The following is a 12022-nucleotide window of genomic DNA, read 5'->3' as shown; positions in this document are numbered from 1 at the left end:
TACCGACTGCGCTACACCACCATTTAGAAGTCGGCTATATTTAGCATTAAGAAGCTTAAAATCTACTGTTTAAGTAATTCTCGTTCTACTTGAACACTTTTCAAAAAATAAAGCTGAAAATTTTTAAAAACTGGAAGCACAAAAAAAAAAAACGATAAACTCGGTTGGCACCAGGACAGTTTCGTTCCATCGATCCTGCATGTACGGCCGAACCTCCTACCGTTTGCGAAGCATCCGCCTATTAGAACATAAAAAATGTGTGAATTGTGAGAAAAGCTTGATTCTATCGTTGTCTCAAAGATTCTGAGCTTATATGAACTCCTTCAGAATTGCTTTTTACCTTGAAAAACATTGCTTCACTATTTTGGCGGGATTTTTTTTTTCTATTTCTTCTCCTATTCCTTCCCATTAGAAGAAGATTGAAAGACAAAACGCTGAGAACGATTTTCATTTATTTTTCTGTCCATTCATTTCCATTGCTTCATTTCGAAAACAACTGAGACTGGTTTCACTGTATCGATATATTATCCTGGATTTTCTTCCATCACTGTTTTCAGTCAATAGGATTCAACGGTAACATGTAGTGTACTGTACACTTTCCTTGAACAATAGATGTGGTTCAAAGAAAAAGTATTTCTAGTATGCAGTAAGTAAGTAGTATAAAGTAAGCAATGGAATCGAAAACTTCTGGATTGTAGTACAAAAACAGGCGCGGAAGCTATTCCTAGCACAAAAAGAGAAGTATGAAAATGTTTTAAAAATACTTTTCAGTTAAAACAATGAGAACCCTGGCTACAAAATCATTTCTTAATAACTTTCTAAAGTCTGGTTAAATATTAATATTTAGGAAGGATGTTCACCATCTCACATTTATTTTTCACCATGGGATTTCTCTTTTTCATTCTGCCTGGCTTTATTTTTGACCTTAATGACTTCTGAAAAAATCGTCATTATGATGTTGACAGAATGTGTGGAACGTTCTAGGAAGAATGTCGGATATTTGACTATCCACCATTTCAGGTGAGTCATCGGAATTATTTTCCCAAAAATTTCAACAGTTTAGAAGCAAAACAAATGCTGTGCACCTCATACTTTGACAAATTCGCAAGAGTTACAACTTGAGGAGCGGGAGGATATCTACGAGGTTCCCAAATGTAGCACCTCATAAAAGTTCACGCCGATCGTCGAAATTCAGGTTGTGCAGTGTTTGTCCACGAAAGTTTAGGAGTGTTACACGTGGCATAAGTGACTTTTCCATAAAATTAAACGTGGAAGAAGTAGCTCACACTGTATTTGGAAGTGTTTGAAGATACAGTAGCCCTTTTCCCACATCTTATTTCTATTTCAATGAACTTTATTTCTCTTTAATTTAGGAAAAATCAGAATTTAACTCGTATACCCACTTTCTGCACCAGTTCCTGCTTCCCTACTTCTAGTAATTGTGGCTGGTTGATGTCTTGATGTCATATTTCTTAGGCTTCTTTTATTTTGGGTTCCGGAAAAGCACTCCAGATTTCCTAATAGATTTTTGTGTCCAGAGCTAAATGAGTTGCCTTTCTAGTCGAAGCTACTTGGAACAATTTTTGATAGAATTTGACAATGTCCTGCGCAGGTGACGTGTGTATCAAACCTTTTCTGACAGATATAATGGAACTGTGGATAAAAATTTGTTTTCATACTTGAGGATGGAACAAACTGGTCTGTTCTAATTTTTATGGCATTTCACAATTCAAAGTGGTGACGATCTCTTCATGCCTTGAGCATTTTCTCAGGAAAAACCGATTTTGAATCCACAGATATTGTATCTAGAATCAAAAAGATATAAAATTTTGCTAATTGTGTACGATAAATTTATTAAGACAGTGACAAAAAAAACTCACATCTCGAACATTTCACATCGTAAATTGGAAGTTTGGTTGTCCCGTTATACGTCACACCCTGCCATCTGGAAATGTTTTTTTCTTTTTGCTTAGTAATATTGTTGAAAAATTGAGAAAAAAGTTATTTCACTGATTGTTTCTGTCGCAATAGAGTCCTGTTCCTCCGAGGTAAACGCCTTGTGCCAGCACCTATGTGTATATGTTAGCTACTACCCATCATCGGATTGAAATTGAGTCAATTTTTACTTAAAAAGAGGCTGGCATACCTCTGCCCATCCAAATGATGAGTAGCCGAAGATTAGGTAACCTTCTGACTCCGTCGTAGGGCACGTAACGTACGCGAATGCACAACCGTCCATCGTTGTAGCATATCTTGAAAAATTCCATTTAGACTAATCCTTTGGAATTTAAAAGTAGGTTGTAAATTACTTGAAAACTGTGTTGCTGTCTGGATAGTTAGTAAATGGTTTGCATCGTTTGCAGTCTGTAAAGACCCCATTGAGCTGTGACTAACTCTGCACTAATTACTGATAAAAGAGGACAACCTACTGCTTACCGTAATTCGGAGTACTATGGTATCGTTTCGGTTTCCTCGTCGTCCTTCTGTGAGGACGTCGTCGGCGATGTCCACGAGAATCGCTGGATGAGGAGCTCCAGCGATGATGGAAAGGGCGCTAAATCTCTAGCAGTATCAGCGACAAAAAACTGCGCTTCATAGAATTCCCTGACTTATTCGAATTCTGTAACTCACGTAAGGAAGCACAAGAGGTTGTGGTGCATATAAGGGTTGAGGTGCTGGTGCTGCATACGCGGGTGCAGTCTGAACCGGCGCCGGCGCCTGTGGAACTCCGTACCTTGCCCAGGCGCAGGCGACGACCAGAGAGAGCAGCAGGAATGATCTCATTACTGTGCCAACAGAGAAAAATTGCTGTCTTTTATACGAAAACAGATTTCCATAAAATGATAACATTGAGCTCATCTGTTTTGACTGACACGTCGTCTAAATGTTGAAATTATTTGGAGAAAACATTACTGGAATTCCGTAATTAAAGTTCAAACATTAAACGAAATAGTTACTAAGCTGCTGAACAAAGCAGCTGGATTGAATTCTAGAAAATTTCCGGAATTCTTACCCTTTTCGGAAGATGTGCATGAGCGATGTTCACGAAGCAGAAGTTAGGCTGTTTTTTCTAATGCACGTTGTAGTAAGTATATCCGACTTCATTTGTTAATATTACACATAATAAAAGTGTAGAGCAATGAATAAAGATAATGCAAGCTTTTCGGATCTAGGAATTCCAGGAAGAACCCTATGAAAATAATAATAGCGTTCATAATTGCTAACTAATAAATAACATAACTTTGCTCATATTCGTACTATTCGTACGAATTGAATTGAACTGAGTTGAGGTGAACATGGTGGCGCATCCCAAGCGGATAGATTAATGCCAGACATTTTGTCCGCTTTTAGCTCCCTTCAGCCATGGATTTCTGTGCAGACATTTTCTGGAGACAATGGTCAAATCATCCGGACTGGGATAATCCGGTGAGCATTCGAATTCTCAATAGAATACAAAATCAAACTTTTCTAATTTGTTCACATTCGTAGTTACCAATCTTAGTATTATTGTTGCTATGTTATTAATAATTAATAATTAGTTACGATCGATTGAACCCTAATTTCCTCAGTCACTAGTGTCGCATTTTAGTGTAAATCTATGTGATATCATGGATTTTGTTTATGGACTCGCTTTGATCTGCTCTTCGATCTTCGATTTTTCTTCTGAGCGGTCGCCACCAACACATCCATCCTACTCGTATTATCCGTCTTATATCGTCCAGCAATAATGTTTTTCTCTTTCGAAATCATTCATATCATTCTCTCTATTTTTTCTAAAGTTTCTTTTTTTAATGTCGTATTATACTGTGAAGATTTCCATAATAGTAGTATATAATAATAGTAGTGAAATTTTGACAATTAGAAAAAAAAAATCCCTTTTTACCTCAAAAAATTCTCACATTCGCTAGTCATTTCCTCGCTATACCTTCTGTCATTCACTTTCGAACACTTCCTTTCTATAATCAAAAACAAAAAATAATTCTTTTTTTTTTCTGAAAGGTCTTATACCTTATAGATCCATAGTCTTCTATCGTTATTTTAGGTAGGTATAAATACAAGATTTATTTGAGGTGCTTTTGTTTTGTGGTGCTCATCCAGCATTTACAACAGTGGACTATCTATTTATTAATCGAAAACGATTTCTGAGCAGTTATTTTCAATGATTTTGAATTATGTATTGTTATTTATTATTGTTTCAAGTCTCCTCCCAGTTTAAAAACTGAGCTTTTAATTGATAGTTTGAAGATCAATCAATTTCTATAGACAGGTATCCCTTGTTATAATTGAACTTTTGAATGAAATAGTCTTCATTAATGTTAATCGTAAGTAAATAATGAGATTAGCAACAATTCGCATCGAGAAATTATTCATCATATGATGTGATATCTGTCCAGGATGGTGACATTCGCGAGGATTCCGTCATAAAAACCATAGTTTCGAAATTGCGTCTAAAAATGAATCTTTCGAAAAAAAAAAGAATGTCTGTGATTAAAAACGTATAAAATTCAAATAAAGTAGAATATTTAGAATAGGTAATAAGGAAGAAAAATACACATTCGGATTTCCGGACATTACCTAGGATCACCCTATTCATTTTATGTCAATAACAAAAAAAATCCGTGTACCGCTCACCTGCATGTATGTGTAGGAAAACATTATTGAATTCTTTACGTTTTATTTTACTCTAAAACTATTGTAACATCAAAATCCAGAAAGCAGTTAGTTCGTCGTTTCTCGTTACTCATATTTTCAAGAGAATAATTATTTGGTCAAATCATCGGTAGATCATGTCATCTATGAACGGTGCAATGTCCTCCTGTGTGGGCTGCGTTGAAATCGTGGCACAGACGAGGCTAACAGTCAGAAAAAACAAAATGATGGATTTCATCGCTGTGTTATTAGAGAGACATAGTTTCTTTCTTTAAAAAAGATCTAATTCCAATAAATCACAATTTCTGAGTGTTGCGTTGAACAAATGTTGGAACAACTAAAAAAAAAACAATTACGCAGCTCGTTGACAAAAATCAGTTGTTACTCGAATCAGTTATCCACTTGTGGAATGGAAGAAATAGAGCGGATTCTAGAAGAACCTTCTCTGAAAAGCCGTAATTCGAAATTAGAGTGGTTTCTGGAATGACTAGAAATTGTAACTTGGTTAATAAGTTCGATCGATTTCTGCAAGAGATCATAACAATGAATTCATTGTTGAAGTTTATGTTGAAGAAATCTCCCTTTTCAGAAGTTTCTGATTTAAATTCAGGAAAAAGGATGAACAGTTCAGAATCGATCGTCGTTTGAACGTATTCGAACGGAAACAGGTTAGGTTAGTATCTTTTATTAATAAGTTTTTCTTGGATAGAACTCAAAATGTTTAACAGGGGTAGAAATAGTTTTTTTTTTGTTTTTTTTTCTTAAAATTGTAAAGTCTTTTAATTTTAATTGACTGTAGCTGATAGGAATTGCATTAGTGAAGGTGAAGTTTGTGAACTCACCGGCATAAATAACTATTTAAGTTCTTTTTAAGTTGAAAACGCTAGTGCATTTAGAATGGAATTGAACATGAGTTATTTCTTGTAGAATCGAGCCTCCAAGCTCAAAATGATGTAGGAGATGTTCTTAGCATAGAACTATTCGGTTGTCCGCTTACTGAGTTTTAAAAACCTTGAAATTATGCAGAACAAAGACATGTATGAAGTATCAGAGATGTGGTGAAATTGTGAGTGGATAAGGATATTTCTCTGAAATTTTTGAATTACCACATACGTTGCAATAGGTTCCATGGGCGAAACACCTTTAGAAAAGTGTAAGATGTTTATTTCCATTAGCGTGAAGTTGTATGTAATTTAAACACTAGACTCAACAGCGTTGGGAATAACTTATTGATTATGTTAATATATCCTAGCATTTCTTTCATTCTGAAAAACTGTTCAAAGAAAAAAAGTCCAGAAGTAGCTTTAATCTGGTGATACTGTGATTATATCGTATAGTCCCATTATTAGAACATGTATGGCACCAAAAAATTTTGGTTCATCTCCACTCCGATTCCTATGCTGATGGTAAAAGTGAACGTTTCGCCCGCTGGAACGATAGCCGGATCTGGTAGAAATAGTGTGACCACCCGAGGATCGACAAGGTTGGTCTGTCTTTTTTTCTCTGGCTACCTTTGGAAGCTTTTTGATCTCTAAACGTTGTTGAACACGCTCGTCATAGATTTAGGCATCCTGTCAAATATGTGGAACTGATTGCTCGTTAACCGCGAAGCACTTTCTTTTGCCATCAGTTTAAATTGGAGAAAAAAAAAGAAAGAATAATGATAGCTTGGATCACAGGAAGGATGCAAACTGGACTCGACGGATTCTGTCATCCTTCCAGAGGATTACCTTATACTGGGTGTAACTACCTCTGTACCGTGTGCCAGTAATATCCATTGTGGTGGGTCTCCATGTGCAACTAGGTAGAGCCATACATCTGATTCCTAGCGCAGTTTACGCTAGATTATTATTATATTATCCGTATTTTATTCTTACAATAGGACCTACGATCGAAATGGGACTTTGTGTGATGTCAGTTCATTTGTTTGGATATACAACAATTTGTTTATTCCTTGTATTTACTAAGTTTACACTACACTTTTCTTCTTTCTTTCTTCTTTTCTTTTCTTTACTTTACACTTTTCCTTAGGTTTATTTTGAGTTTAAACGTTCATTTATCCTCTTCCTTTCTGGAACTTCACCTTAACTTTATCCTTCAGAAAACCCTCAAACCCCATCTCCACAACCATCCGGTTGGACTGCTCTTTTAATCAGGAATTTATTGGTGAAAAAAATGCTTTTTTAACTGACTTAACTATTAAGAACGCGCTAAAAACATTTTTTTTTGTGTTATGCACCTCTAATACAGAAAAACTCCCTTCCTGTGGAACGTTTTATTTAAAAAAGAACATTTATGCTGATAAAATGCTAATGAGCATAATTTTGGAATTGATGAGCTTAAAAAACAAAGTGTAGCTACTTAGGTTTCTGATGTTCGCTTAACTATTGAGTTAAAAATTTGAAAATATCTCCTAATTTGATGTATTCCGAAGTCCATAAACACAAACAAAAGTATTCTCATTTTCTTTTATGCTTCATTTTCAATGAGCTTTTGTATTTTTATATTCCAATCCTCAAACAATTTCACTCGAGATCCATGGAATATATGCGCATGACTAAGTTTCCTTTTAAGAAAGATATGGTTTCGAGTATTTCGCTCAAAGCCTCGTTTTTAAACCTACATAAATCTTTGCAAGGATTCGCTTCTGTGTATCCAAGCTCTTTTTATTCCTGCACTTAAGCATGACGGTATTTTATGGCATAATACACCAGTTTCTCTCAAACGTTTTATTCTCTCTTTGAAAAGGAAAAAAGATTTTCAGGAAGTGGCCCGGCCATTTTCCTTGAATTTTCATCTAAAAAAGACAGTTTTTTAGGTTATAACTTTTAAGGGAGAGAGAACTCTAGGAAAAAAGACTAAAATGATTGTGAGGTGTTCAAAAAAATGTGTAGCAGTACCTCACTTCTTGGGTTCTACTTCTGCAAATGACCAAGGATTGAAAGGAGGAGCCATGACCTCTGAGCCATGTTCCACGTGTTCTTCCGATGTTGCTTTAGGCGTTAGCCGTTCCCTCAAAGTTTGTTCAATTTCAGGAGGTAGTGTATCACTAGACAGTTGTCCGGGAACTACGACCGGCTTTTCCTGAATGTAATTTTTGCACTAGAAATTAGCAATGATTTCTTTAACATTGTTAAATAATTTACACCACTCACGTTTGCGTTCACATTTGCATAAACAAGGAACGGAGCGAAAACCACTGGATGTTGGCATTGTTCCTTCTTCTCTGGATCAGGACATACCGGCGGTGGGGGACATTCCTTCTTTTCTGGACATTTCTCCTCTTCTGAAAGCTAGGGAGGCCATAAATTTTGATGAGAACGCAAAATGGTTATTATAAAAATATTGGCCTACGTTTCCGCCATGTCAATGTTCAATTGGACAGAATCTATAGCTAACAAAAGCAAAAACTACAAGGATATCGATGATTCTCTTATTCCTACCCAGAATTCAGGGTGAGATTATTATTTTCAATATATGTTCATATCTCTGGCGGTAGCTTTAAGTGAAAACGAAACAGGCCGATCATCAAGTATGTAGTTCTCCTGAAAAATGTTCCCCTTTTCCATTTTCTTTCTTTTCTTTCGTTCTTTTCTCCGATAAAATAAAGAGCTGGTTTCATCAAAGGTACCACATTCTATAAAATTCTTTGCATACAGTGCAGAAACGGAAAAAATCCATAAATTAGAGCTTTTTGCTTGCTTTACTGCTTGAGATTAATAGATTATTCCAAAAATTCAAGTACTTCATCGTTGTGATTCTCTCACAAGTCACCCAGTTTAGGTTTAAGCTCGGAGTTCATTTGGATCTTGCTCCGAGGTTCCAGTCGTCGAAAGATTCGCAACAAACATCATTACATTTCGATTCACTTACTAGTTCTAGAAGCAATTCTAAACTTTAAAGTTTATGTGCTCCAAATATGAGTAAATCCCACCTTTTTCCGAGCAGAAAACTTCCTCAACCATCATGTCCTCTGACATTTCGTCAGTAATCCATCTGAAATAACGGACCTAATGATTAATGACATCTGCATGAAGAATCCGAGGAACGTCATTGCGATCCAAACTGAATCATTCGTTAACTGAGAGGAACATTCCACATATACAATTCGAAGAAGAAACGTACTACGCCGGCTTGTATGGGAAGAAAAATCAGCGAAGAATTAGAATATTAACATACTAAAGTAAAAAAAATGAAATAGAGCCGACCTTTTTTGACGGCATTTCATCGTTTTTTCCACATTTGATCCTGACGCAAGTTCCTAAACACCAACGTTTGACCCATTTTTAAAGGTGTTGCAAAACATTCAAGTGCTTTAGACATGATTTTACTTATTTGGATTGATCTCTTATGGATTTGTCTCCTCAATCAAAACACTTTTTTTCAAAAATAATCCCTACCAAAATTTCTCCATTGCTCAATCGTGCTTTGATAATGCTATTCTTATATGGACAACTGACGACCACAAAGGGACATAGAATAGAGCTCTTCGATTGTAGTCTGCAAGTATTTGTAAGTTAACCGCTAGTCAAGATATTCGTAAGTAATATCCGCAAAATCCATACAGTTTGACAGTAACATCGTCCGTGGTTTTGAACATGTTGTAACATCTCAGACCTGAAAAGGGCAAAAAACCTCATATCAATTTCTTTTAAATTAACGATAACATCGACCGATCATCCTGGGTTTGAATAGGAGGCAACGGCTCCTATTTTTTACTAAACAATCCAGAACTACTTCTGTGTACTTGACTTGACAAGACTTTTAATTTTAACTCTTTCTTGACAGTTTAAAATTTGCAGATTACGGTCAATTTTATCCAAATTGAGTGGATTTCCAGTTTGTGCCACTCCGAGATCCACAAGAACAGTAGTATTGTTCTAGTAAAGAAGGATCCTAACGACAAAACTGCAAAAAGGACTCACAGTCGGGCATGCCCGAATCACTTCCATCCTGAAATGATCAACGTTCATGTAGCAGATATTCAGACACAAAAAATATAAACAATAAATAAACGAAAAATAAAATAAATAATAAATATAAAATAAAATGATAAAAATAGTGAAAAAAATTAGGTAAAGAACTAGTTTTTTTTTCTCTTAATTCTCGAAGAATAGCTCTAAGCAAATCGTTAAAATTGAATTGAAGAGACGTCTGAAGTTCACCTGAGATGCTGATCGGGCTAGCACTGCAGCAGCGAAACAAAGCGTTATACAAATAGAACGCATTGTTGGAATAATTTTTCCGAATGTCAGTTCCTATTTATGCCAGAAAAATTAATAATGCTCATATGAACGCCTAAAGTCTTAGCAAATATCATCAAAACAATTTTTGTTGTCATCGAACTTCAAACTTATGAATAATTGGAATTAGTCAACGTGTTTGTGGGGTTTTGTGCAGGAATTTTCACTTTATTGTGTTGTTTCTTTCATTCCTAACCGTTTATTCATGTTTGTTATGTGAAATGCGTCTATGTAACCTTCCAGAAAGTATCATGCTATTCTATTATTGCTATTAAGAATGCTATTAAGAATTCCATGCTGCTAACTCTTCTGAAGTGCTAACTATTAAAAGTGTCGATAATAACAAAAAAAAAGTAGAAAACCTTATACCTATGGGTGTATTTTTGAGGAAAATTGTATATTTGTTGCATATTTGCAGTTATTTCCGTTTTTCTAGCATAAAATCCTTTGTTATAACATCGTATTATCACATTCATTTTCTATATTTTTCTTTTTTTTAGAATAACAATTTAATTAGATAGAAATAAGGCCGGATGAACAAGAGGAAACATCGTTGAAACCGTTTGTATAGTGTTTAGGAAGATTTCAAGTACAATCAGATTTAACTACCTGTTTTTCAAAAAAAAAAAAAAAGACTACCTGTCACAAACGTGGAAAAGCAAAAAAAAAAAAGCAAAAACGTCCTTACAGGTTAGAAATAATCAACATTTGAAGGTTGTTTTTTACTTACAGAGATACACATTCGTAGATCAAACCATCACCACTTTGGGAAAATTTACCTCCACTTACTGCATTTATTCTACATACGACAGTATTTTTTAAAAATATTGGAACGTGAGCAATTATTTATGTGCAGTTTTTGTTTTTTTAAGAGCTATTAGTTCAATGTCTAAACGCTGCCAACAATTCTCGTTGGCAATCTTTCCTACATTTGGAAAGAATTTTTTCAGGTGCGTACGAAAGTAAAAGCAGGCTTTTCTAGGACTTTTTCCACATGTTTATTTATTTAAAGCCAGAAGCAAGATATGATTTAATATCTTAGGTAGCCTTAATTCTTCTTTGTCGTTACTTTATTATAGATTTCTAATTGAGCACACATAGCCACATATCCAGAAAAAGAATAATGATGAATCGGAGTTCTTGATATTTTAATGTATTGAAGAACTATATACATTTGTTCACGTTTTCGGCTGCTGATCCTTAGCTAATTAAGCTACTGTGAATTGTATTGTGAGCCAAGAAAAATTGACTATCGATTTATATTTTCAATTCGTGTTTGCTTCCCAAGTCGGTCTTTCGTCAGTTCGGTTTTTTTTTTCTTTTTTTTTTTGTGAAACTGGCGAAACAACTACTAGCTCATTCTTAGCATTTTCTCAGGACAACCTAGAAATCATGCAATAAGGTGAATTTTTGAAATATTTTTTTGTTTTAAATAGTCTTGAAAAAGAGAAATCCAGTGTAAATGCTATGTGTTTCGTTTACAAATGATCTTTTTTGATTTTTGATTGTTTTTTTGTAGTGTAGACGTCCTTATCAACGGTTTTTTCGTCGCCTCGATCAAGGAATGCGACAAAAACGGAAACTAACCGACGAACGAATTAGTCGGTAACCTTCGTTGAAAGAATTGCCATAAACATACAGTTTAAAGTGTACGTGTATGCATGAAAGTTAAAAATATTTCGGGTTTTTTTTTACACTATTGTCACGATTCGTTACATTTTTATTGAATTTTCACGTGCTATCTCATTTTTTATTTATTATTTATTCACAATTTTTTCCAAACATTTTTGTATACTATTCATCCACTGTTTAATAGTTGATCTAATTCTATTTTGCAACATTTTATTTATAGGTTATTGCAGACATGATTGAACTTGATAAAAATTGTTTTTATGTGAAAAATGTGAAAAATGCTGACGCTGACGTATTTTCCAATCACTTTTGTTCTTACAGAGTTATAGTGTTGTAAATGGTGTTGTAATAACAATAATAAATATTATTAATAATAATAGTATTGTTGCATACATAGGTAGAGTAAATATTGTAAATAGCTCAGATATACAATATTTTTTAAGGATAATCAGTGAGAGATAAGTAATATGGGTGCAGTATGGGCCGTTTGAGCAGCA

At 34.8% G+C, this 12022-nt stretch overlaps 3 protein-coding genes across 4 annotated transcripts; 1 reads left to right on the top strand and 2 right to left on the bottom strand.

Moving 5' to 3' along the window:
• Nucleotides 1–1749: 1749 nt before the first annotated feature.
• RB195_025922 (uncharacterized protein) lies at nt 1750–2784 on the bottom strand (the record flags this gene model as incomplete). Its single annotated transcript, XM_013435739.2, has 7 exons — nt 1750–1805; nt 1881–1945; nt 2011–2069; nt 2147–2252; nt 2310–2364; nt 2437–2554; nt 2632–2784. The coding sequence occupies 7 exons, from the start codon at nt 2782–2784 to the stop codon at nt 1750–1752; spliced, it is 612 nt and encodes a 203-aa protein (XP_013291193.2).
• A 541-nt stretch (nt 2785–3325) lies between these two features.
• Nucleotides 3326–6253, top strand: RB195_025921 (uncharacterized protein; the record flags this gene model as incomplete). Its single annotated transcript, XM_064214259.1, has 5 exons — nt 3326–3426; nt 5261–5323; nt 6000–6004; nt 6064–6133; nt 6217–6253. The coding sequence occupies 5 exons, from the start codon at nt 3326–3328 to the stop codon at nt 6251–6253; spliced, it is 276 nt and encodes a 91-aa protein (XP_064070140.1).
• Nucleotides 6254–7345: 1092 nt separating this feature from the next.
• RB195_025920 (uncharacterized protein) lies at nt 7346–9878 on the bottom strand (the record flags this gene model as incomplete). 2 transcript variants are annotated; one of them, XM_064214258.1, is made up of 10 exons in its annotated part: nt 7346–7447; nt 7551–7565; nt 7609–7734; nt 7806–7936; nt 8585–8646; nt 8859–8911; nt 9051–9150; nt 9216–9267; nt 9576–9603; nt 9816–9878. In XM_064214258.1, the coding sequence occupies 10 exons, from the start codon at nt 9876–9878 to the stop codon at nt 7346–7348; spliced, it is 732 nt and encodes a 243-aa protein (XP_064070138.1). The 2 variants fall into 2 exon arrangements, with proteins under 2 accessions (XP_064070138.1, XP_064070139.1); XM_064214257.1 differs by lacking the exon at nt 7346–7447 and having other exon boundaries at nt 7552–7734.
• Nucleotides 9879–12022: the final 2144 nt, after the last annotated feature.

The sequence above is a fragment of the Necator americanus genome, chromosome X (assembly GCF_031761385.1).
Source record: "Necator americanus strain Aroian chromosome X, whole genome shotgun sequence".
In the NCBI taxonomy this organism is placed as follows: domain Eukaryota; kingdom Metazoa; phylum Nematoda; class Chromadorea; order Rhabditida; family Ancylostomatidae; genus Necator; species Necator americanus.
Note: the sequence above shows the minus strand (reverse complement) of the source record. Positions and strands in the feature narration are given on the sequence as shown.